At 39.6% G+C, this 22,523-nt stretch overlaps 1 protein-coding gene across 6 annotated transcripts in view; it reads right to left on the bottom strand.

Moving 5' to 3' along the window:
- ATXN3 (ataxin 3) overlaps positions 1 to 19,098 on the bottom strand; it is a 28,709-nt gene extending 9,611 nt beyond the window's left edge. The window contains exons 1-9 of one of the 6 annotated variants that reach the window (XM_036264465.1): positions 19,045 to 19,098; positions 11,377 to 11,541; positions 10,957 to 11,001; positions 9,524 to 9,609; positions 9,038 to 9,104; positions 7,251 to 7,338; positions 3,491 to 3,623; positions 2,961 to 3,127; positions 1,849 to 1,945 (exon numbers count right to left, since the gene is read on the bottom strand). In XM_036264465.1, coding sequence (XP_036120358.1) covers positions 1,849 to 1,945; positions 2,961 to 3,127; positions 3,491 to 3,623; positions 7,251 to 7,338; positions 9,038 to 9,104; positions 9,524 to 9,609; positions 10,957 to 11,001; positions 11,377 to 11,541; positions 19,045 to 19,068 — 872 coding nt within the window. In that variant the 5' untranslated portion in view covers positions 19,069 to 19,098. Of the gene's footprint in view, positions 1 to 1,848; positions 1,946 to 2,960; positions 3,128 to 3,489; positions 3,624 to 7,250; positions 7,339 to 9,037; positions 9,105 to 9,523; positions 9,610 to 10,956; positions 11,002 to 11,376; positions 11,542 to 19,044 lie in introns of those variants that run through there. The other 5 variants (XM_036264466.1, XM_036264467.1, XM_036264473.1 and 2 more) reach the window with 5 other exon arrangements.
- Positions 19,099 to 22,523: the final 3,425 nt, after the last annotated feature.

The following is a 22,523-nucleotide window of genomic DNA, read 5'->3' as shown; positions in this document are numbered from 1 at the left end:
AATCTGTACCAAAGCCTTAAAATGTTCATGTCCTTTAATCCAAAAATCTGACATCCTCAGAATAATTAGAAAAAATGATGAGAGATTTGAGACATCGAGTCTGTAAAAGGATAATTCGTTGCACTGTTAATTATAATAGCAAAAATCAAAATGTGCATATGTAAGTTATGATACATACACTCATTTTATGAAATATTGCCTATTTACAAAGAATACTTAATATCATGGGAAAATGGGTAAACTAATGTATATGTGTGTCTGTGGGACTAGAAGAAAATATGTCAAAATACTAACATTAGTTATTAAAGGATAGTAGAATTATGTTATCTTTTAATTTTGATATGCATTACAATAAATTTTCTAGGATATTAGTTTTTTACCTAATTAAGTAGTTTAAAGTTATTTTTAACACTAACCAGGTATTTGATATTATAAAATTACCATTAATAATTATCATATGATAACTGACATTACTGTGTGACAACAGCATTTGGGTATGTTAAAAAAAAAAGCCCACATATTTCAGAGACATGTACTGAAATAAGTATGGGTGAAATGATATGATGATTTAGAGTTGTTACAAAATAAGCCCAGCTTGGGGTGGAAGAGTGTGGAGCCTGGGAGATAGGGCATAAAAACACATGACTGGTCATGTACTGATATTTGTTAAATCTGGGCAATAGGGTTTATTATGCTGGTTTCTCTACTTTCATATTAATTTTAAGTTTATATTTTAAAACTAAGTTAATTTTAAAATTTAAAAATAAAAAGTACTAAAAAGCACTATTTTGAAATTTTACATATAATTAAATCCATTAATCTATAACTGAATAAACACTAGAAATATCTCACATTAAGAGGAAGTCAGTTGATCAAAACTTTCCTTCATATACTTCTGAGTTGTGACTTTAAAAACAAAACAAAACAGAAAACAAGGTAAATATTATCTTCATTACACCACAAAATGTAAAATGCCCCAATATCTTAGGTACTGCTCAAATATTGCCAATTATGACTGTGAGATGCTTCTCAGGTGCAGAGATGTTGAGATGTGAGAATATGTGCATCTTAGAACTAATGAAATACAGTAAATTAACAGATTCAGCCACTAGCCTTTTGGTTTTTGAACTGGGATCAGAGGATCTAAATATCTATTATAGATCTTATAATCGTTAAGATGGATTTTTATCATTAAAAAAAGAAAAAGGGAAGAAAACTTGTGCATGATACTTTCTGGAAAGAATGGTATTTTTCTGGAGTACAATTTCTATTTTAAGAGCACTTTTTATAAAGCTGAGTACCAAGCTAGGTTTCAGGAGCTGATGATTCAGATGTATGGTCTCCCCTCATATCCTGGATGCTGACAGATTTGCGATACCCCTGCTAGTGTGGCAATGAGCAGACTATTAGCCTGGTCTCTGTTTGGGATGGTGCTCCCCTACCACAAACGCTGTTTCCTATGAACTAACAGAAGAACTTCGCAGGGTTAGGTAACCGAGAAGCAGATTCAAAGATCATTAGGCACTGTTCTTGCCTTGACCCAATTCCATTTTCCTTTTGATGATTGAAATTTTACAGGGTGGCTTCACCCCATTTCATGTACATTTAATTAGCATTGGGGAAAAGTTTTTCCCTAAAACATCCCTTTTCACAGTTTATCTGTTGTAAATTTAAAACAAACACACACACATTCAAATGTTCACCAGGTCAGGCAGTAACCAGTCTTTTTAAAAAAGAGAATCCTAAATAAAATAAATAGTTTAAGCCAAACCTATACGTTCACAGATAGAAAAAAAATCCAAAGTAAATACTGAATATGCAATTTTAATATTGTACCAACTACTTTACTTTTCAAAGTAGGCTTCTCTTCTTTTCCGTAGCTCTTCTGAAGTAAGTTGTGTACTTGATGTCTGTGGAATATCTTGAGATGTATTTCTAGAACTACCTGAAAACAAACAAAAACAAAACAAAAATCTTTATTTTTAAACCAGGTAAAGTACCAATATGTTTATACTTATGTGAATAAGCTTTTAAAATTTTTTTTCTTAAAAATATTCTGCTACTTTTGGCTCAGCAGTTAGAGCATCAGCCCGCAGACAAATGAGTCCTGGGTTCAGTTCCGGTCAAGGGCACATACCTCAGTTTCAGTTTGCCCCTGGCCCTGGTTGGGTCATGAGGGAGGCAGCGTCGATGTGTCCCTCTCATGTGGATGTTTCTCTCTCTCCCTCCCTCCCACTCTATGTGAAAATCAATACAAGAATACCCTTGGCGACGATTAAAAAGGTGGGCCCATAGACGTGGACTGAAGCTGTAAGTTGCACAGACACCAATGTTAGATTTTTGTGAAATCAATTTATGTTCTCTGTACAGGCCTTCCTGTGTGTCCACAGAATATACATTTATGGAACAGCTGTTCTGGGTAAGAGTTTCCTCACTTTTACCCACAAAGATTAACCTCAGTTTATTGCTGTGTTAGTACAGTATTATAACCAAATGGAATAACCAGAAATAAAAGTACAGCTAGTGTCCTGACCAGTGTGGCTCAGTTGGTGGGAGTATTGTCCTGTGCACTGAAGGGTTGCAGGTTTGATTCCTGGTTGGGGCATGTGCCTTGTTGTGGGTTTGATCCCTGGCCTCAGTCAGGGTACATGCAGGATGTTTCTCTCTCTCTCTCCTCCACTCCCCAACTCCCCGCTAAAAACCAATGAAAATGTCCTCAGGTGAGGATTAAAATCACACACACACACACACACACACACACACACACACTTCTATTATAACATAGGTTGTAAAAGTTATTTACATTACAAGAAAACTAAAAGAATAGCGGACTATACATAGCTACTGCCTCTGCAATAACTGTCAAAGAACTTCCAACAGTCCATTAACTTCCAGGAAACCAAGAATTATGTGAATCAATTCTTCAACAATGAAAAAAAGCCCTGTCAGAATGTCTGTACCTTGCATACTGAGCTGAATAGCCCTACGGAGATCTGCTTCTTCATCTTCCATGTCGATCTGTTGGCGACTTAGAGCCAGAGCCCGCTGCAAATCCTCCTCATCTTCATCTAACACTCCTGACCCATCATTTATTTCCACAGCTTGTTCCAGATCTGTTTTCTGGACTCTAATGAAGGAAAACACTGATAATAACTGCAGACCAGTCTTGCATTTTAGATATAAAGACATTTATAAACTAAAGATTTTATGTAAGTCAAAACTTATACATTTTCAGTCAACTGAAAAATAAAATTTAAAAAACACACATTTTCTTGCAGATAAGGTCTAATAATATAAAGTTTGTGTTGCAATGTGACTCTGAGTTAATATATTTCAAAGAGTTGTTTCGAGTTTGAACCAATAAACTTCACTAAAATATACGAATCTAAAAAAATCACCAACAATAAAAGGACCACCCATTCAATATTAGCATGAAAATTGAATTATTATAAATACTATCAGATATTCCATACTGCAGAATTCATTTTACCTCTGTTCTTTTAGTTGTGCTAATTCTTCTCCAATAAGTTTTGGTCGATGCATTTGTTGGACCCTGATCATCTGCAGGAGTTGGTCAGCTTCACAATCTGGCAGATCACCCTTAACAACAAATATAGAATAACCTAAAAAAAGGCAAAGATAAACTAAAACAGCTAGTAAGAGATTCAAAATCAATGAAAAATGATAGCAGGTATGATAGAGTTTAGATGACTCGCACACATTCTGGCAGGGTGCTAGGACAAATTATGTTAAGTCTTTGAGCCTGACATTCTTCAACTGTGAAATGGGAAGAGCCATCTCACAAGATGTACCAGGAATAAATGAAATAGTATCTGTCAAGGGCCCTCCTAAAAACAGTGCTTGACCAAGTAGGCTACTCTCTATATGGTAAAAGAGGCAGTAGAGGAGTGGGTAAGGGCAAGGCATCTGGAAGCAGACAGCCTGGGTTTTAATCCAAGCTCTTCTTCCACTTCCTAGCTGCATGGTTTCTGGCAAATCACTTTGCCCATCTTAGTCTTGGGTTCTTCAACTGTTAAACAAATGATACTGGCCCCAGCTGGGAAGCTCAGTTGGTTAGAGTGTCATCCCAATACTCCAAGGTTTCGGGTTTGATCCCCAGTTAGGGCACACATGAGAATCAACTAATGAATGCATAAGTAAGTGGAACAACAAATCGATGCTTCTCTCTCTGTCTCTCTTTCTTGGTCTCTCTCACCCCCTTCCCCTCTCTCTTTCCAAAATTAATAAATAAAAATTAAAACAAAACAAAAACAGATGATACTGGTACCTTCCTCAGCAGGCTTCTGTGAGGACACAATTAGGTAATATATATAGTGTGTAATATGTGTAAAATAAGTCATCTGTGGAAAGAGCTCACCCCTAACTGAAAACAAGATCTGAGAAGCAATACCTACACTCTAGTCAGATGAAAGATGTAGACTGTCTTTTGAAATAATTACACTGATCCTGTATAATTTTTTATAAATACATATCTAGAAAGACAGGGTTTCCCCAGCTGGATACTCCATATAAAAACTGAAAAAGGGTGGGCTATACCTAAGTCATTCTAATCAATTCACATTTTTCTACCATAAAATTTTCTTAAATTTTGGTGATTACCAGAAATCCTTTGTGAGCATTAATCGGTAATGAATAACAAAAATTAAAAACAGATAATGAAACAAATAAACAAGGATCAAAAAGAGCGTTAACAGAAAAACTCAAAGCAGAAATAAGTTAATATGTTCAACATTTTGTGTTCGTTTTACATGAACAAAAGTGCTCAGAGTTCAGATGTTTTATCATGTTTTAGGCCAGTAGTTGTTTCTAGATCCTAGAGGGACTATGTCAGCTCTGCAGGAATTGCAGATAGCTTGTTCATTCTGGTGGCACACTATACAGATTCCAGGTTTCATTCAAGACTAGATTTCATTCTACATGTGCCAAAAAGCCATTGCATTATGTTTTTTAAAAAATATCACTCTGGACTGCTTTATCAATATAATATATGGGAACCAGCGTGCAAGAAAGTGATCCTTACTGAAATGGAAAACCTGAGGGATAGAATGTACAGGAGGGAAAAAAATCAGTCTTTTGTCAACATGTTCAGTTTGAAACATTTTCTGGACTTCCAAGCGGAGAAGACAAAGTTAGGAGTTCTGTGCTCAGAGTAGCTATCTAGACAGCAGGTAAACGTTTGGGAATTACTGGCATGTAGATCTTATTTAGAGACCATATTTAAAACAATGGGACAGCACATAGTCAATAAGTTGTCCAAGGATTGAACCCTCAATAGTTAGAGACTAGAAAGAGTAATCCACAAAAGGAATCTAAAGGAAGCAGCCAATAAAATTCAAGAAAAATCAGAGCATGGTGGCCTGGAAGCCAAGTGTAGACAGCATTTCAAGAAGGGAAGAATAGTTAAAAACTAAGGTTTTAGGCATAATAGAAAAGAGATAAGAGTAAATGAAATCAGAGAAGTCACAATACTGTAATCTTACATGTGAAATGGAGAGCACTACATGAGGACCAACCCAGAAGCAATAAGCATGCCAGTTCTCAGACTGTGGTCTCCAAACACAACTAAAAGGGCAGGAAATATATACAGTAAGCCTGAAAATTCTCATGATATGAGAAAGAAAGGCTTCGATCGGCTACAGTGGTCATTTCAGAGATCTGGAAGTCAAGTTCAAAACATTCCCACTGGTCCAAGATGGAAAAATTTGAGTATTAATATAATAATGAACTAAAACATATGAACTATGTTTTAATGGATTATTTTACAATAACACCTCAGAAAAAAACCACCAACCAGTTGGTTACCTTTGGAGGAAAGATACTATAAAATAAACTTATTCATTCATTTATTTTTAATCCTCACTTGAGGATATTTTTTCATTTCTCTTCACTTGAGGGAGAGAGGGGAAGAGAGGGGGTGAGGGGGAAGAGAGAGAGAGAGAGAGAGAGAAACATCGATGTGAGAGGGACACACTGACTGGTTGCCTCCCACACGCCCCTGACCAGGGCTGAAGACAAACCACAACCGATGTACGTGCCCTTGACCAGAAATCGAACCTGTGATTCTTTGGTCCACGCGCCAATAGTCTACCACTGAGCCAAATCAGCCAGGGCAAAATAAATTTACTTTAAAAACTGATAAAAGGGAAGAAAGCTGTATCCTGCTTTTACTACATGACTATACTTCAGGATAACCAAATACCGGATGAGAGAAAGCTTATCTGCATAGAAGTCTTCCAGCTAATAAATGAAGGAAGGGAAATGGGAGTGGTCAGAGGTTTGAAGAGATAAGCTGTGAAATAATCATCATGGAGAGTAAGTGAACTTACTAAGAAAACATAGTCGGAATGGCACTTGGTACTAAAGACTCATTTGAAATTTGTAATCATAAATTTAAAGCAAAATCAATCATCATATTTTATGTTATTCTTTAGCCATGTTCAGCTGCTCTAGTGCAGAATGGACAAGACCAAGATTTGGTTTTAACCAGGTTTGAGATTTTGTTATGAAAGTATGATGGAGGGAGAGAAGGAGAAAGGAGTTGAGGAATGTAGTAGAGTGATAATAAAAATGGATTACAGAAAATAAGCAGGGTAAAAAAAGAATATAAAGGGAATGTTTGGACCTTGTGGTAGGGTTTAAAGAATTGTTGCAATGGAAACAGAGAAAATATGATACAAAGACAGAAGGCAATAGTCAAAGAATAGAATGCTTGCAATTAAGGTTTGAAGATGGTAGTTATTGGTAATGGCAAGACAAGACTGAAAAAAATGAAAGGAATTCAGGCAGAAAGAAGACAGTGATCAGACCCTAAAAATCTTCAATGGAAAAAGTAGATCCCAGTGAATACAAAACAATCAGGGGTAACGTTTAATCTAGTGAGACATATGCAATCAAAGGAACTGGAGATTTTAGGGAAGAACAGTGGCCTAGAAGGGGCAAGGAGGAGCACAAGAAATACTTTGCCCTCCCATTGGCCCTGTGGTATGTGAGGTATGGAAGAAAAAAGAGGGACTGCAAAGGAAGCATCACCCACAGGGGAGGACCAGGTGTCAGTGAGAACTCTACCTTAACAGTATCAATCAAATCACAACCTCAAGTTCACCACATAAAACAAAGATTATTTCACTGCCACTGTCATAAAAATAGTATTCTTACAGTCACATCTAATGAGTTAATTTTATTTAGCTTCTTTGAAAGATAACATTATAAAATTTTCCATTTTTATTTACCTTCCTGTTGTAATTGAGCCAAGAAAAGTGCAAGGTATGTGTCTGATATTAATTCTGGACCCGTCAAGAGAGAATTCAAGTTGAACCACTGGAAAAAAAATTGCCATCACTTAAGTTAGTGTACACTATTATTAATAAGAAAGTTTCACGTTAAGAATAGATGTAACTGCCCTAGCTAATGTGGCTCGGTGGGTTGGGTGTTGTCCTGTGCATGGAAAGATTGCCAGTTTGATTTGTGGTCATGGCACATTCCCAGGTTTTGGGCTTGATTCCTGGTAGAGGAGGGGGTGGGGTGTCCAGGGGCAGCCGATTGATGTTTCGATTTTTTATTGATGTTTTTCTCTCTCTCCCTCTCCCTTCCTGTCTCTAAAAACTAAAAAAAAAGTCCTTAAAAAGAAAACAAAGAAAAATAGGTATAACCCACCTAAACTTAGTATGACTGTCTAAACAGTGAAAACACATCAAACTGAGATTTTAAAAAATGAATGTGAATTTTAAAAACCTGAAATAGAATGTTGAAGATTTATCACTATCAAATGCTTTTGTAAAAATAAAAGTTTGCGCCTGGGCTTGTTTGGCTCAGCAGTTAAAGCATCAGCCCTTGGACCAAAGGGTCTCGGGTTCAATTCCAGTCAAAGGCACATATCTAGGTTGCAAGTTCAATCCTTAGCTCCAGTTGGGGTCGTGCAGGAGGCAACCCAATCAATGTGTCTCTCTCACATCAATGTCTCTCTCTCTCTTTCTCTCTCTCTCTCTCTCCCTTACCCTTCTTCCCTTCCATTCTATCTAAATATCAATGAAAAAATGTCCTCAGGTAAGGATTAACAAAAAATAAAAGTTTTCTTTAAGCCATAAACTTTAAATCCTCCTGAAAGAATAGAAACTGATAGTACTTTAAAATATCTTTATTGATAGCTATAATTAAATCTTTTGTCAAAGTATGCCTAATAAAACCCTAATCTAATCACATTATATTGATGTGGAGGAAAAATGACAACTACACAAAGTTTTCCTACTACTGATAATTTTGGTCAAAGACTTCAACTGTGAGAAAGCCAAATTATTCCAGGAGGAGAATTAGTAATCACCAACTCATTTTAATATATTTTTATTTTTATTTTGTCCTTTATTGATTTTAAAGAGAGAGGAAGGGAGAGGGAGAGATAGAAACATTGATGAGAGAGAACATCAACTGGCCGCCTCCTGCATGCCCACCACTGGGTATCAAGGCCCACAACTTAGGCATGTGCCCTGACCAGGAATCCAACCGGCGACCTCTTGGTGCATGTGTCGATGCTCAACCACTGAGCCACACCAGCCTGGCCTATGTTCTTTTTTTTTTTAACAGAAATTATTTTATGTGAATATATGTACTATGTGGCATTATGGAATGTGAATAATCTTGTTATGCTGAAGCAAACATGGTTGAAAACTTTTACTCCTACTGGACACTATATCAGGCATTGTGACACTACTATGCTAAACAAATCTATTAATGGAATAGTTAACTGACAAAATATTAATCACATAAAACCCACTAAAAGTAACCATGTGTGCCACTATCTTAAAGAATTTTTCTTATGATACAGCTAAATTATTCATGGTTGTCACAAATAAATCTATGAGGGAAACCAATATTATCTTTTAAAACAGCAAATTTCTGTTTATCAAGATTGAAACTATGCCACAAACATACACATTACTGGTGAATTTCTTCATATAATCCTTTACAGTTTAGTAGCAAATAGAGTGCAGAATGAAAAAAATACAAGGAAGAAAAACATTACCTGTTTTCCTAATTTTCTAACTGTAAACCAGTGTTCCTTATAATTGCATATAAACGATCTTTCATTTCTAGAAAAGGAAAAATAAAATACAGTGCCAATATTAAGTTGAAATATTAGAATTCATATTCATTTAGTTTGTCTACTGGCAAGTGTTATACAAAACTTACGATAATTTAAGATTACTTTTACAGTTAAGTATCACTGATTTTTAAAAAAATTACAAATAGAAGAATCTTTCTACAGATTTGGGATGCTGTACAAAATGATGGCATCACACACCACTCAAGGATCAGCTCTGTGCTGCCAGAAACTGAGCTGCCAGGAAGGCTTAGAGGGCACGTGTTCATGGACATACCCCAAAAGTGAAATAGGGGATGAAACAGGGCACATCAAGACAAAGGCATTCCAAATATACTTTTCTTAAATTATAACTTTAAAAATAAAATTAAGGAAAAGAAATGTAGAAAAAGCAAAATAAAATCTTACATGGGATCGATCCTCAGCCTCTGATACTCTGGACTATTGAACAGGATTAGTTCTAAACCCCAAACTTTCAAGGCATTGCTTATAACCTGTTAAAAAAATAGCAACTTCTCTTTAGCTAAACCATTCAATTCCAAATTTAAGTAGGAAAAGCCATATTCATTGTGCAAACACTTGTTCTTCATATATCAGTTTCCCCAGAAGGCTATGGTTTTTAAAAAGTGTGTGTGTGTGTGTGTATATAAGACATGTCATTGAATCTATAAATAACATACAAACATAGCATTTAAAAAGTGCTTTTTAACACTAGGTTTCTGGGATATTCTAGGGAACCACACAATTCCTAGATAAAACTGCCTCAAAAATTCAAAGGTATCTTCTACCTATAAAGTGCTCTTCTTAAAACAAGTCCTCTATATACACATGATGTTTGGCTGCTATAGTCCTGCTGCAGAAAAGTTGTATTTCAACTCACTACCTGATATGTCAGTAATAGTGATAATTATATGTCTATTAAAATGAGTTCTTTCTAGGGATTTATACTGAAGTTTTCATAGATTTTAAACTTCTATTATCATAGGTTTCAAATTTTAGGAAAATACAAAAGGTAAACCTGATTATTTCAAACTGTCTGGAAAAAAATGGATTTCTGAAAGTTCACAAAGGTAGCCAACAAAGAAGCAAGTGAACTTGATACTAGCAAACAGAAAGCAAAGGCAATATAGTGGGCAAACGGGAATCAGCACCAAGGGCAGCGCCACACAAACAGAAAATGGCAAGTGCTGGGTCCCCTCAGACCTCCATCCTAGCCCTGCAGGAGCTGTTACCTGTAACAGTCCACAGGGAAGCACTGAATGGAAATGCTGGTGAATGAGAAATCCAGGACAGTAAACAAAGATATTTCAGAAATAGGTGCCTCAAGAACTCTGGATGTACCCCACTAGGTGTTTAGAAACAGAATGAAAGACCCACAGATAAAGAACCTCACAAGTAATATAGCTTCCTTTTAATTCTATGGATAAATATATGTTTAAAAAAGCAAAAGCCACAGACCATAATAAAAGAATCCAGTCCTAATACGCTGATTTAAAGGAAAGGTGGCAAGGCTCTGCATTTACTCAAATGCACACAAGAGATACTATCTTCAAAGGACAATGTTATAAGTATCCAGATGCAAATTAAATAATCTTTCAAAAAAGCCCTACTTTAAAATGAAGATTCTACAATCCTAATTTTCATGTTTATTTATATAAAAATTTAGCACCCTAAAGTACAATTTTACATTCTTGGACACAATCTATTGGAGAAACTTCTGAAGGTCACGTCATTATAGTGACTATGAAGCGCTGTGAAGAGATACTCATATCAACCATACCCTGAGCTTAAACAGAGCCTGGGACAAAAACAACACTTAGTACTTGCTTATAACTACTTACTTGAATAGAGAAAAAACCACTATCATCCATATTCCCAGAAGGCTGCTGTTTAATTTGGATAGGCAGTTGAGGCAGGGGTAGAGGGTGGAGAAAGAAGGAAAAACTGCCATTAGTGTGCATATTTAAATTAACATCTTGTGCATTCCCATTTACAAAGTCAAGAGCTGAGTTATAATTAACAAGTCAGATCCCGGAAAGAATGGTTTGTTCTTTTCTAAATAATACCCATGTTTTCTTCTGTTTTTAAAAATACCACATTTTTAAAAATTTATTTTTATTGTTGAGAGTATTACAGATGTCCCCCATTTTCTGCTCTTTGCTCCCCTCCACCAGGCCCCTGCCCCACCCCAGGACTTCACTGCACTATTGTCTGTGTCCATGGGCTATAAAAACACAATTTGGTGAGTTTAAAATCAGTACCTGTAAAAACGTGCGATAGTCTTCACTAGTAACTCCTCCTTCTGCCATTCTCATCCTCTCCTCTTCATCTAGCTGATGTGCAATAGAAGATAATTCCACGGGGCTAAAATATTCTCCTTGCAATAGATTATTCAAGCAATGTTGAGCACAAAGTGAGCCTTCTTGCTAATATTTCCAAAAGAAAAAAATTCAAATGTGACTTGTTAAACAGATTTTATGTGTCTTTCCTTAAAGAGGAATTTAATCATTAACTTCTTAACACTGTCAAAACTGAACCTTTCTAGCTTTAGACAAACAGGACTAACATAAGGTACATGCTTTTTCATTTAACATTTATTTTACAATTCCACCATTAATGAAACTACAATAATTTAGCTATATGATGAAAAATTTAAGAATGATTTATATTAACCATCTATGAATTACACCAAATCTCGTATTTTATTAAAAATTACTCTGTAAGCATTTACCCTCTTTCATTTTCAGTGCCTAAAATAAATTCATTATCGATTCCACAGCAAATTACTAATGCTGAAAGGGAATTTTAATCCCTAGAACATTTGTTCTTTTAATGAGATAATCTCTACTTGATCTAAATGCTTGTTCATGTAATTTCATATCTCAAGAATTGATACAGGTAAGAAAATTCTATTTGATGTTAATGAAGACTTATAGCTACAGAGTTTAGGTTTTCTTTAGAGAACTCTGAAGATAATATATACACAGTGTGGTGCAATGCGCAGGACTGTCCAAAAAGCATCCCTGGAGCTCACTTCTGGATAAGCCAACAAGCGGGGCTGCATCCAAGCACAGTTCCCCATGGGACTGTTAACTTCCTGTTATGGGGGTAGGGGAGTACTACTTCCCATGGGCCTTCAGGTGCTGGGCAGTTGGCTTTCTTACACATAAGACAACCCAAATCTCTATCTAGACAGCCTGGCACTGAGAAGCCTACTTAACCCCTCTCCCTGAAATAATGTTGCTTTCCCAAGCTTGCCTTTTTCTCCATCCTCATGCAGGATACTCTTTCCATTGATTTTGAGAGAGAGAGAGAGAGAGAGAGAGAGAAGAGAGAGAGTGGGGAGGAGGGTTGGGGGAGAGAGACAGAGAACCATCGATGTGAGAGACACAATGACTGGTTGCCTCCTACACAACCCCGACCAGGGCCGGAGATTGAACCTGCAACCCAAGTATGTGCCCTTGACTGGAATCGAACCTTCGACCCTTGGGTCCACAGGATGACGATCTAACCACTGAGCAAAACCAGCCAGGGCCCAAGCTTGCCTTTTAAGAGTCTCATGCTCTACCGACTGAGCTAGCCGGGCACTCCAAGCTTGCCTTTTAAGAAAAGACATTCATGGCCCTGGCTGGTTTCACTCAGCAGTTAGAGGATCGGTCAGTGCTCCAGAGAGACCCGGGTTCGGTTCCCGCTAAGGGCATGGACCTCGGTTGCAGTTTGGCCCTGGCCCTGGCTGGGATCGTGCGGGTGGCAGCCAGTTGATGTGTCTCTCTCACGTAGATGTTTCTCTCTCTTCTTCCCTCTCTCCCTCGGCTCTATCTGAAGATGAATGTAAAATGTCTTCGAGCGAGGATAAAAAAAGAAAAGACTTTCATGAATGAATGAAATCCCTCCTGTGAACAAATACCCAGGGTTTGCCTCTCTGTGGGATGATGGCAGATGGGAGAATACTTCTTCTGCTAACCCTGGCCTTCTAAGTTCTCCCTTTCCCTAGTACAGTCTATTCTGTAAATCAGCCTGTCTGACGTCCTGCAATTTGTTCTGAGCTATATTATATAATAGATAGTGACTCCAAAGAACAACACGTTGCAAGACACACATTCTTCCTGATCAATTAATGTTCTGGAAGCAAAATTCAGCTACTGAAAAAAAAAATAGGGAGCCCTAGCCGGATAGTTCATTTGGTTGGAACGTTGTCCACCTCCTTTTCCTTCTACTGTATTCCTACCACTGGAGAGCAACTACCACTGAGTACTACAATGCAAACTGAAGGATATACAAATGTCTTACTTATATTCTATCGAAAAGTGACAAAAAACAAGCATTCACAAGAGGAGAGCCAAATGGCTAAAAATCACAAAAAGGTGCTCAACTCCATTACCTTTAGGGAAATGTATATTAAAACCACAAAATGTTACTACTACACACTCTCCAAAATGGCTAAAATGTTGGAGAGGACTGGAAACAGCAAAACTATTACTTGCACCCTGGCCAGTTTGGCTCAGCGGTTAGAGCATCGGCCTGCGGACCAGAGAGTCCTGGGTTCAGTTCCCGCTAGGGGCACATACCAAAAAAAAAAAAGTAAAACTGCTGTCCTTACTCCCACCCCGACCTCTCCTTGCTCCTTCGAAGGAAAACTAAGCAAGCATGTGCTGTCAGAGCCTCTTCTCCGTTTGTGGTGACTGGGAAGGGGAAAGGAATCACTGACTTTGCTGTAGGAGTTGTCCCCTAGAAGAATATCATATCATCTGTAAATTATAAAAAGAAAAGAAAACTACTACTTGCTACTAGTGTAAATTAGTATAACACTTTGGAAAACTATTTACAGTACCTACTAAAGCTAAACATACATATACCCTATGATCTAGCAATTTCACTACTAGGTACATAGTGCAAACAAAAGAAATGCAAACATTATGTACATTGAAAAACATGTATAAGAATGTTTAAAAAACACACTACTTATTCATAATGGCCCCCAAACTGGAAACTAGCAAAATGCTCATAAGAGTAGAATGGAAGCATTATATTGTATTCACAAAGGGATAGTACACAACAATGAGAATGAATTAACTGCAAGTACCTGCAACGATATAAATTTCTCAATGTTAAACAAAAGAAGGCAGACTCGAAAGAGTATACACTATATGACTGCACTTACAAAGTTCAAAAGCAGGCAAAACTAGTCTATATTAGAATTAAGGATAGTGGTTACCCCTACAAGGGGTAGAGGTAGCAGTGGAAGAGGGCATAAGGGGGGCTTAGAGAATGCAGGGAGCCCTGGCCGGTTTGGCTCAGCGGTTAGAGCATTGGCCTGCGGTCCGGAGAATGCAGGGAAATACATGTTTGTTATTTCATCTCAGTATTATTTACACCCGCTTACCCTGTGAGAATTCACTGAGCTGCACTCTTATGATTTATGTGCCCTACATGTGTTATATTTAATTTAAAAATTCAAACAAAAAGCCTCTGCTAAGATACAGCTATTGTATATACCAAGAGCTACCTAATATGGTGACCAGGCAATGAATTTTCTGTCCTGCTGTTGAGCTACTGTACATGCCTCAGTTTGGGGTACTCAAACTATGGTTACCATATTTAATACTATATATAGAAATAGTGACATCCAAATATTTGATGTAAAATGAAAAATAAGCACTTGAAATCAAACCTTGTCTAAGTAAAACTGTATTGCTACAGGAAATACTACTGTTCTGTACTTCTACTATGATTTAATAGGAGGAAAGAACACAACAGTCCAAAATTAAAATCACTTTTTAAAAGTCACAAGAGGAACTAAATTCTACATGGACCAAAAACAAAACAAAACTGTACAATGGCCCCTCTTAAGATTATGCATCCCCCTCTCCCCATAAACTCTCCAACCACTTCTTCTTTATCAAGCTTTAACTAAAGCTGAATAGAAGTTGTTCATATTGCCATATCAAAGTTCAGAGGTATTGAAATTCCACGATATTAGGCCCATGCTTTGTCTTGGGATCAGAGGATAAGCAAACTGCATCTCCAGTTTTGCCAAGATATTTTACAAAAACACAACAGGGAACAGCACCAAATCATTCCCCTACTGCCCTCAAGGTCTTCAGGGCCAACCTGAAACTAGCTCAAATTCCCTGACACTGCTGACTTGGGGTGTGCTCTGAAATGGACCAACTGGTGCCATCCAATCAACCAAGCACCACTTCATTTTATTGAGTGATAATAAGGTCCTACCACTTATGGAGTTTAGCAAACACAAGCATCCAAATAACAATGGCCAGCACCTCTACAGCACAATGTGCCAGGTAGCATGATAAGCACTCATAACTCTGAGGTAGATACTTTATTATCCTCACACCACAGAGGAAGAAACTGGAATAAAGAGATAATAAGTAACTTACTCAGATCATACAAGTAGTAAATGGCAAAGCTGGGCTCCAGACCTAGGCAGAGGCTTCAAATCTGTGTTATTACCACTTTCCCAAGCCACTTATATGGAATTTGGTTACTACTAAATCTCAAATATCCTGAAGATGGCTAAGAATCAGCAATCACAAAAGGGTATAATAGATGTCATAAAGTCAATGTTCAGCATCTTTTCAGTATTTCCACTAATTTTAAGTATAATCCCAAATTTGGTTACCATTCTCAGTTTACATTACATAAAAATACCAATTCAGATGGCACGGTGACCTCACCAAGAGCAGTCAGATATTGAAGTGGTAACAAAAATGACAGAAAACATGCAACAGAGTTAAAAACAAAACAAAACAAAAGGCAGTTAGTGGCCATTTAATATTAGGATTTAAGTTAGGCAGTTAGTGGCCATTTAATATTAGGATTTAAGTTAGGGACTTGCAAACTCCTGCTCTTGAGCCAACTTCAACCTGCACCAGTAGCTAAGAATGGTTTTTATATTTTCAGATGGTTGGGAAAACACAAATAAACAAGAATATGTGAGACCATATATGACTTGCAAAGCTTAAAATATTTACAGAAAAAATGTTTAGATAAATAGTCCCATACATCTTAGATGCTCAAAGACCTCAATTTATTCAAATATTTATTGAGCACCTACTATATATATCAGGCACTAACTTAGGTACTGGGGATATATCAGTAAACAATCTCGTTGAGTTTACATTTTTACTTAATAAAAGGACACTCAAAGTGACAACTCTAAATACGAAGAAACCAACATTCCAAGAAGTGGTTGCAGGTCCCTTTGTAGACAGGTATCCCTACATGAACAGATTCCTTACAGCCGAGTTGGTTCTCTGGCCCTCCAAACCCAGGACCTAGCAAGGGTTAAATATATGTGGTGAAGGGGAAGGGAGTATGCTGGAAAATGGCATAGTAAGCTCAAGCATCCCCAGAAGAGACTGTGATGAGATTAACAATGGGCCCTATGATTACTCTTGAAATATGCCCAAAGAACTTTAATTCAAGAGCTTTTTTTGCTAAGTACATATAAGTTTAAGGGTAAAAATATTCCTGAAGGCCCTGGCCAGTTTGGCTCAGCGGTTAGAGCGTGGGCCTGTAGTCCAGAGAGACCTGGGTTCAGTTCCCGCTAAGGGCACGTAACTCAGTTGCAGTTTGTCCCCAGCCCTGGTTGGGTCGTGCGGGAGGCAGCCACTCGATGTGTCCCTTTCACTTCGATGTTTCTCTCTCTCTCTCTCTCTCTCTCTCTCTCTCTCTTCCTCTCTCCCCCTCCCACTCTATCCAAACAAAAAAAATAGAAAAATTTCCTTGGGTGCCCTGGCCGGTTTGGCTCAGCGGTTAGAGCGTCGGCCTGCGGTCCTGAGAGACCGGGGTTCGGTTCCCGCTAAGGGCATGTACCTCGGATGCAGTTTGTCTCCGGCCCTGGTCGGTTGTGCCCTGGTCGGTTGTGCGGGTGGCAGCCACTCGATGGGTTCCTTTCACATCGATGTTTCTCTCTCTCTCTGTTCCTCTCTCTCCTTCCCACTCTACCTGAACAAAAAATGGAAAAATGTCCTCTGGTGAGGATAAAAAAAAAAAAAAAGAAAAGAAAAGAAAAATTTCCTTGGGTGAGAATAAAAAAAGAAAGATATTCCTGAAGTATCTTTTAGCTTACAAACATGCTGATAATTGAGAGCGATTTCTTTCATGTAAATAGATTTTCATTAGGCTCTCACCCAGCTTCTTTTGATCCCATGGTTTAATTGTTACCTTCACTGAAATCTATCTATAACGGCAATCACCAAGGCTGGTGATGCTCAGTGGTTCAAGTGTCAGCCAAGCACCGAAGGATTGAGGGTCCCACTCGGGTTTGATTCCCAGTCAAAGGCAGGTAACTGGGTTGCAGGTTCAATCCCCGGCCCCACTTGGGGCACCTGTAGGAGGCAACCAATTGATGTGTCTTTCTCACATTTATGTTTCTCTATCTCTCTCCCCGGCTCCTTCCTCCCTTACACTGTCTCTAAAAAAAAAAAAATCAACGGAAAAAATATCCTTGGATGAGAATTAACAAAAATAATAATAAAATAAAAATAAAAACAAATAGATAATCTATATTGTTAAAATATACATTGTACAATTCTCAAGAAATGGTGTGGAAAATGTTTAATCTTCCATGTTGAAACACTTGGTCTTATACCAAAGCTTCTGAAAATTAGTAATAAAAAAATGTATACACGCGGTTCTCTTCATGCAATCTCCTTAGCCAATCAACTACATTTCTCTTGTCCAAGTTTCATAAATCATGTCAGTCAAGATTAGTGATAACCATACAGAGTCCTTCCTCCCCACACATAAAAATCGTTCTAGTGACAAACTTTCTGAAATGTGTTTTATAGAGAAAAGCATTCCATTTAACAATTTGTTTAGATTTAATACTGTGCATCTTTCATCTTGATTGCTTTATTTGATGATCGTTTGTGAATCTTTATAAACAGATAAATGATCATTTACAAGTATTTAACAAAACAAAATCTGTTTTCTCCTTCCTACTAAATAAAAGCCTCACCAACAACCCTTTCAAAACAAGAAACTCTCATGAAACCAAAATTGTCCTGAGGAAGGTTCCACTCAAACTCAAAATGGCTTTATAATTGCATGTGGGAAAAGACGAGTTCCTCCACGTGCCACAAACATTATCTTTTCAAGTTCCCGGTCATTGAAGAATCAAAACAAAACAGGGTAGGCGGTCCACAACACTTGCGATTCCTGTCCATCCCCAATACCTAGGAAGAAAGCTGGTTTCCTAATCCGGAAAGATGGGACTACCGAAAGAAACGAAACCTAAACATTTCGTAACAAAAACTCCCATGACGACTTCCCTGTTAAGGTCTTCCCACTTTAACGTCCCTAAATGTCAGGCCCTCCGTGGGGTGGAGCCAGGCCCCCTGCACTGGAGAGACGCAGAGACCTGGTGCAGGAGAAGGGCATGAACACAACCCCGGGGAGCTAAGTGTATGGGAGATTCCAATGCAAAATTGAGGAGTCCAGAGAAGGAAAAGTTCATTCTGCCAGGGGTAGGGCTGGGAGAGTTGGGAGGGATCGAGGGAGGTGCCCGAGAGGTGACTAGCTAGAACCTACGGATAGTGGGGGAGAAAGGACCGGAGAAGGGATCCCACGGAAAGTGAAGGGGAAGCGCAGAAGCGAACCCATTAGGTGCCACCCCCTCTCCGGTGCCCGCGGCGTCCCCGGCCCTGCTCTCACTGCCTCCGGGCTCCCGGGACGTCCCAGGCCCCAAACTCCCCGGGCATGGGCCTCTGGGGCGAAGGGTGCGGTGGGGGCTTTGGTGAGGCTCCCCTCCCGGTGAAGCGCCCCTCCGAGTGAAGCTCTTCCCGCCCGGCGATACCGGGACTGAGGCGCTACGGGCCCCACCCAGCTCTTTGGTAGGTGGCGATACCGCGCCCCACGTCCGCCCCGGCGCCGCACACAGGTGCCCCCCGAACGTGGACACTCACTTTCTCGTGGAAGATGGACTCCATGTTTATTTGTCTGGAGCCAACGGCCCCCGCGATAGACCACCCCTACTGCTCCGCCCCCGCCCCGGCCCCACCCCTCCGCCCACCCGGGCCCCGCCCCACCTCGGCCCGCCCCTGACCACGTGTCTCACCTGGACCAATCATTCCCCAGGATGAGAGTCATGCGCAGCGAAGAGGGCGTGAACGCCAGGGCGGTAAACGCGGGGACACGTGACCTCTGGAGCGCGTCCTCCTATTCAGTCAGCTGTTCGGCTGGGAGGATGCTACAGCGCCGCTTGCCGTCTGGAGGATCTTCTCCACTTTCCACCCATTGCTACGGATTCCTAATGACCTCCTAAATTCTATGTTCTTTTCATTTCCCATTTTACTTTGTACTTTCTACTTATATTTGATTATAATTATTTAATATCTTTCCCCTATGACCCCCACTGAAAGACTCATTAAAATACAAGCATCAGCCCTGGCCAGTTTGGCTCAGCGGTTGAGTGTCAGCCTGTGGACCAGAGAGTCCTGGGTTCGTTTCCCGCTAGGGGCACGTACCAACAAACAAACAAACAAATAAATAAATAAATAATTAAAAAATAAAAATAAATAAATAAATAAATAAATAAATAACGAGCATCAGCCCTGGATGCCCTGGATGCCCTGGATGGTTCGGCTTAGCAGTTAGAGCATCAGCCTGTGGTGCATCAGCCTGCAGTGCATCAGCCTGCAGTCCTGAGAGACCTGGGTTTGGTTCCCACTAGGGGCATGTACCACCAAAAAAATAAATAAAAAACAAGCATCAGCCCTGGATGGTTTGGTTCAGCGGTTAGAGCATCAGCCTGTGGTCCTGAGAGACCTGGGTTTAGTTCCCGCTAAGGGCACGTACCTCCGTTGCAGTTTGGCCCTGGTTGGGTCATGTGGGAAGCAGCCACTGAATGTGTCTCTCTCACATGGATGTTTCTCTCTCTTCCTTCCTCCCTCCCTCCTGCTTTATCTGAAGATGACTGCAAAAATGTCCTTTGGTGAGGATTAAAAAAAGAAAAGAAAGAAACAAGCATCAGCCAGGCCGGTGTGGCTCAGTGGTTGAATGACAACCCATGCACCAAGAGGTCACCAGTTCGATTCCTGGTCTGGACACACGCCTAACTTGTGGGCCCAATCCCCAGTGGGGGGCATGTAGGAGGCGGCCAATCTCTCTCATGCCTCTCCCTTCCTTTCTCGCTAAAATCAATAAAAAAAAAAAAAGAGAGAAGAAACAAGAGTCAGCCCTGGACAGTTTTGCCCAGCAGTTAGGGTGTCATGCCTTAGACGGAAGGGTCATTGGTTTGAGGACCTGGCAAGGGCATGCAGCTTGGTTGCAGGTTTACTCTCACCCCTGGTAGAGTCATGTGGGTGGCAACCAATTAATGTCTCTCTCTCTCTCTCTCTCTCACTCTCTCTCTCTACCTCTCCTTCCCTTACACTTTATTTAAAATTTTAAAAAAATTAATGGAAAAATATCCTCAGGTGAGGATTAACAAAAACAAATAACAAACAAACAAAAGAAAGGAACAAGCATCATTGCATCCCCCAATACCTAGCACTTGTGTAAAAATGATAGTTAATATTTACACAGGTATAGGGTTTACTGTAGGGTAGGCACTCTTAAGAACTTTGGATATAAGGAATTTAATACAGCAACATTTGATGCAGGTGTTGTTATTTTCCCTATTTCACATATGAGTAAACTGAGGCACAGAGAAGATGTGAACAGCACAGCATCCAAGGTTCTGGGCTGGGGCCCCAATCCAGACACCGTGTTATTGATCTTATGTGTTTGGGTCCGGAAGATCAAGTGTCAGTTGAGGGACGAGAAAGGTCCAGTCAAGTTGGGGGCAGAGGGTGGAAGAGTTTGATGAAGCTGACCGCATAGACTAGGAGCAGATCTTGCATCTGGAAACCACGTTAAGTAATTATGTTGAGTAACGGTTGGATGTGTGTATGACCTGGAGTGCAGGAGGCTGGTTTGGCTGTGGAACAGTGTATTGTTGACATAGAAAGGGCAACTGATACCGCAAGTGTGAATAAAATCATAAAGGGGAAAAAGGGAGATTGAGAAGAGGATCTAGAGCAGAGCCTTGAGGGCAGAGAAGTACAAGCCCAGGAGAAGAGAGGAAAAACAGGAGCGTGTAATATTATGAAAGCTCTGAAAAGGGCTTTCACGGAGCAGCCATCCAGCAACATAAGGACAAAGGCCCACTAAATTTTGTTGCTGTAGAGGCCACTGGTGACTTCGGTGAGTGCAGGTTCAGAGGAACAGGAGGGGCAGCGGGCAGTAAGGCGACTGAGACTGCTAGTGAAGACCAGGTGCTCAGTGGAGGGTTCGGTTACCACTTATCCACCATCTCTGCATGCACAGTTCACAGCCCTGTGGTGTTGGGTAAACAGTCTGAGTTATTATTTTATTTATTTATTTATTTATTTATTTATTTATTTATTTATCTATCTATTTATTTATTTATCTATTTATTTATTTATATCCTCACCCGGGGACATTTTTCCATTTTTTGTTCAGATAGAATGGGAGGGAGAGAGAGGAAGAGAGAGCGCGAAACATCCATGTGAAAGGGACACATCCAGTGGCTGCCACCCACACGACCCAACCAGGGCCCGGGACAAACTGCAGCCGAGGTGCATGCCCTTAGCGGGAACAGAACCTGGGTCTCTGGACCGCAGGTCGACGCTCTAACAGCTGAGCCAAACCGGCCAGGGCAACAGTCCAAGTTCTTAAGGAATTTTGGCCTAATTGGGGAAACAAACCACAGTCTCACGGAATGAAAAATATACAAAACATTTTTTTTCTGACTTTTTTAAAAAGAAAGTGTGTGTCTGTGTTGAGAAACATTTGTGTGTATTTGTGTATTATAAATCTCTGGAAGAATCTACAGGAAACCCAGAGGTTACCTGTTAGAGATGGGAAAGGAGCTAGGTAAATAGGAGACAGGGGTGGGAGGGAGACTTCACTGTACACATTTTTTTTCTTGATTTTTTAACTCTATATTAGTGTATTATTCAGAAAAATGTGTGATTGTATTCATGTCCTAGGGCTGCTGTAGTAAATTGCCACCAACTTGGTGACTTAAAATACAGAAATTCTCTATTTTTTTTTAAAAAAAATTATCTTTATTGTTGAAAGTATCACAGATGTCCCACCTTTATTTGCCCGTTGACCACCCCCACCCCCAAACCTGCACCTTCGTGGCACTCTTGTCTGTGTCAATTGGTTATGCATATATGCATAAAAGTTCTTTGTTTTAGCATTTCCTGTCCCAGCCCCCTTCTCTCACTATTCCTTTTTTTTTTTTTCATTTCTTTTTCTTTATTGATATTAGTGAGAGAGAGGGAGAGGGCGAGATCGATACATCGATGAGAGAGAACATCAATTGGCCGCTTCCTGCATGCCCCCCACTGGGGATCGGGCCCACAACCTGGGC

The sequence above is a fragment of the Molossus molossus genome, unplaced genomic scaffold, assembly GCF_014108415.1.
Source record: "Molossus molossus isolate mMolMol1 unplaced genomic scaffold, mMolMol1.p scaffold_m16_p_1, whole genome shotgun sequence".
Taxonomy (NCBI): domain Eukaryota; kingdom Metazoa; phylum Chordata; class Mammalia; order Chiroptera; family Molossidae; genus Molossus; species Molossus molossus.
This window is presented reverse-complemented; position numbering and strand designations above follow the sequence as displayed.